This window comes from Melampsora larici-populina, assembly GCF_000204055.1.
Source record: "Melampsora larici-populina 98AG31 unplaced genomic scaffold MELLAscaffold_54, whole genome shotgun sequence".
NCBI lineage: Eukaryota > Fungi > Basidiomycota > Pucciniomycetes > Pucciniales > Melampsoraceae > Melampsora > Melampsora laricis-populina.
Genome location: NW_006768818.1, coordinates 392,731 through 394,371, shown reverse-complemented (window position 1 = coordinate 394,371; position 1,641 = coordinate 392,731). Strand labels below are relative to the sequence as shown.

Here is a 1,641-nt window from a genome sequence, read left to right as displayed (position 1 = left end):
ACTTTGAGACCACACGTGAATGGATCCCTGAATCCTTTCAAGCCAGATCGTGAACTTTTGCCTGCTTACAATCCACCCAAGAGTAGTTTTGTGGAAATCTTCCCAATCTGTTCAATATTTCGAGCTCTTTGGAAGGTAGAAGTGTTTTTTTGCATGATTGATATCAAGATGAATGAGTGTGTGCTGAGATGTTTTCAAAAAATAACTAGGGAACTAGGAATGTCACAGGCTTACGTCGTCGAAAGGAAGCATATTCTAAAATGATACACGATGATAACATTCCACTTGAGATCATCTGGTATATTGATAGCTATGTAGCAAAACTGCAACTATGTAAAGTGATCGAGTAAGTTTCATCTCAGCTCAAAACAATGATTCAGCATTGACCTAAAGCTTTGACTCTCTGCGAGCTGCAATCAGCGTACCCACAGTAAACTCGCTTCTTGCATCAATATTAACAATGTCAGATTGCTTGACAAATTTGGATAAGATCTTAACAACCCCAATCCCATATGGATACATCGTACATTTGAAATTAGTTATATGGGGTTACCTCATCTTCTTACCTTTTCAACTTGTGAATACATTTGGTCTTTGTACAATTCCAGCTACTGCTCTTGTTGCAATTGCATTTTTAGGTTTTATGAGGGTAGGTCAAGAAATTGAGAATCCATTTGGATATTGTGAGTCACTGTTGTCTTTTCACAAATTTATCAACTCTCTTCTTTTTCTTACCTGGGGGTTTGATCTTGTGGTGATTTTTTTGATTCAGATTTGAATGATTTGGATATGGATTATTTCTGTCACCATCTCATTGCTCCTGAGCTTGCAAAAATTACGTAAGTCTTCAAATCTTCCCTCTAACTTCTATTCCATCTTTTGATCATCTTGTTGACCTTTGTTTCCTTCACAGAGCTTGGCCACCACCTGATCCTTCCGAGTTCATATTTTCTCCTTCCAACATTCCTTTGCTTGATAATCGTGATTTACGCTCTGGTGTGGATCTCCTGAATTCAGGTTTATCAGCTGATCAGCTTCAGAGATTGTTGATCACTCGTCGATCATCAATGAGTCCTATTGGTACAGTCTAAAACCGACTGTTCTAAAATTACTCAAACTTTAGCATTGGGGTTTTTGTAATCTTTCATCTCCATCACATCTTTCCATTGAATCAACTTATATATATATCTCTTAGCCACATTACATGTAAGTCTTATTAATAATACGCATTTCTCATGAACTCTATTATTTTATTTTTGAAAGATATCTTAGCTTATCACTTTATATCATTTCTACATAATGTGACGTTATTGGATACTCCTCATCAAATCATTGATATCCTTAAGGTTTGTTGATTTTACAAACACTCATATGGTGTGTAGAATTAGAAAGGGACGAGTTTTTGATACATCAAACAGGAGCCTATGCCGTGATAAGGAGCCTGGGCAAAGATCACCATTGATTTGAAGGTGTCTAGGCTCTTCCAAGTAGTTTACACGCAGACCAAAATGCTGAAGCTTCAAAGGGTCATATTTCGTTACCACACTTTACAATTGGAAAAATCCTCCCTAGAATTGAAATATCCCCTCCAATCAGAATATTTTGTGCTGGGGTAAACTAGGACAGGACTATTGTTTGGAC

At 37.1% G+C, this 1,641-nt stretch overlaps 1 protein-coding gene across 1 annotated transcript; it reads left to right on the top strand.

The window, feature by feature from the left end:
* Nucleotides 1-260: 260 nt before the first annotated feature.
* Nucleotides 261-1,091, top strand: MELLADRAFT_92974 (uncharacterized protein; the record flags this gene model as incomplete). The annotated part of the gene is made up of 4 exons (XM_007415856.1): nt 261-346; nt 421-683; nt 773-839; nt 914-1,091. The coding sequence occupies 4 exons, from the start codon at nt 261-263 to the stop codon at nt 1,089-1,091; spliced, it is 594 nt and encodes a 197-aa protein (XP_007415918.1).
* Nucleotides 1,092-1,641: the final 550 nt, after the last annotated feature.